Source organism: Chiloscyllium plagiosum, unplaced genomic scaffold (assembly GCF_004010195.1).
Source record: "Chiloscyllium plagiosum isolate BGI_BamShark_2017 unplaced genomic scaffold, ASM401019v2 scaf_5190, whole genome shotgun sequence".
Taxonomy (NCBI): domain Eukaryota; kingdom Metazoa; phylum Chordata; class Chondrichthyes; order Orectolobiformes; family Hemiscylliidae; genus Chiloscyllium; species Chiloscyllium plagiosum.
In genome coordinates, this window is record NW_025213038.1 from 18,311 (window position 1) to 20,171 (window position 1,861).

Sequence of the window (1,861 nt, forward strand, 5' to 3'; positions counted from 1 at the left end):
GGCCTAGTTGGCAGGCAAGGGCCTGGCTGACGAGAGGGGCCCTGGCAGTGGGTGGGTGCCTTGGCCCTGGTCGGTAGTTGGAGCCTCGGGCCTGGTTGGCGGGCGGGTGGAGCCTCGGGCCTGGTTGGCGTGCTGGGGCCTGGCGGGACGTTGAGGGTAGCTCGCCGTCTTTCTGCGGGAGGCTTTCCGGATAAATAGCCCAAGGAGTCTTAACCCGTGTCCCACAACTGTCCTTCAGATCACGTCGCGGCTGGCTGAAGTCTTTAACCAGCGGTGTGAGGTAAACCGACGAGCAGCCACTAGCGGCTGCGTCATAAACACGTGCGGCTGGGTGAAGGGCTCGGGTTACCAGGCCTTGGTACACGCAGCCTCGGCCTTCGAAGTGGACGCTGCCATCGTCCTGGACCAGGAGCGCCTCTACAACGAGCTGAAGCGAGACCTGCCTCACTTTGTGAAGACGGCGCTGCTGCCCAAGTCTGGCGGGGCGGTCGAACGTTCCAAGGACTTCCGCCGGGAGAGCCGCGACGAGAAGATCCGCGAGTACTTCTACGGCTTCCGCGGCAGCTTCTACCCCCACGCCTTTGACGTGCGCTTCTCCGACGTGCGCATCTTTAAGGTGGGCGCCCCCACCATCCCCGACTCCTGCCTGCCCCTGGGCATGTCGCAGGAGGACAACCAGCTGAAGCTGGTGCCCGTGCAGCCCGGCCGGGACCTGGTGCACCACCTGCTGAGCGTCAGCACGGCCGACTCCCCCGAGGAGAACCTGATCGAGACCAGCGTGGCCGGCTTCATCGTGGTCACCAGCGTGGACGTCGAGAGGCAGCTCTTCACCGTGCTCTCTCCGGCTCCACGCCCTCTGCCCAAGAGCATCCTGCTCATCATGGACATCCGCTTCATGGACCTCAAGTAGGGAGGAGGAGGGGGGAGGCAGGACCATTCTGAAACTCCACTCCCGCCCACCGACCCCGCCCTCATCCACTCCCCGTCTCCCCCCGCCCTCATCCACTCCCCGTCTACCCCGCCCTCATCGACACACTCCTGTGGAGACAGAACCTGCAGCCGCTCTGACAGGATAAACCTCAGTGAAATGTTAATGCTGGACGTGCATCGACTAGCAAACACATGTGCTTCCTGCCTTGTCTGACTTTCCCCTGTCCCTCACATGGAGATATCTGTACACTGACTGGTGTGTCTCTCCCTCTCCCTCTCCCTGGCCCCCTCTCTATATCTGTCCGCCTCTGTCCCATAGGACATTCACACACACAGGGTGATATTTGTACATTGACTGGTGTCTCTGAGTTAACCTCCCCCGTCACCCCACACACACTCTCTGGAAGATGTCACTCCAGTCTGACACCCAGTAGGACATGCTCACTGTGTTTTGGACAGGTTGGCTATCACGGTATGTTGGTTACTGGAATAAGTCAGACATGTAGATCACACTCTATACAAAACCACGAGGAAGCAATGGACTCCGAAGTCACTTCACCTGCGTTGTTATGTTTTTAAAAGAAAAGACAACTTCAGTGTATTTTATACTGAGTTGTTTTTGTCAGCAATAAATTGTTTCCTGTTTGAAACTAAGCCAGTGTGCCCTTTTGTTTTTTTTCACAGCTCCCAGCAAAGTTACACAGGCCTTTTCAATACCTCGCCATCCCACAGTCCTGTCTGTGAAATTCCAGTTTTGCTCACTGGTAGTGCAGTGCCAAACTGTCTGATTTACCAAATGATATGCATGGCAACGATTAAAATGTTAACCGCAGGTTAGTGGGAAAACCTGATTAAGAATCATGCTTGTAACGCTGGTGTGAATGCAAGTCAAGTCTAAGCATGACCTCCCAACGCCTATACTCACTAGTCT

At 56.5% G+C, this 1,861-nt stretch overlaps 1 protein-coding gene across 1 annotated transcript; it reads left to right on the top strand.

Annotated features, from left to right (window-relative positions):
- Positions 1-160: 160 nt before the first annotated feature.
- On the top strand, positions 161-1,584 carry LOC122547526 (polyribonucleotide 5'-hydroxyl-kinase Clp1-like; the record flags this gene model as incomplete). Its single annotated transcript, XM_043686142.1, has 1 exon — positions 161-1,584. A coding segment is annotated over one exon (750 nt), but the record flags the coding sequence as incomplete, so codon positions are not given.
- Between the last annotated feature and the right edge of the window lie 277 nt (positions 1,585-1,861).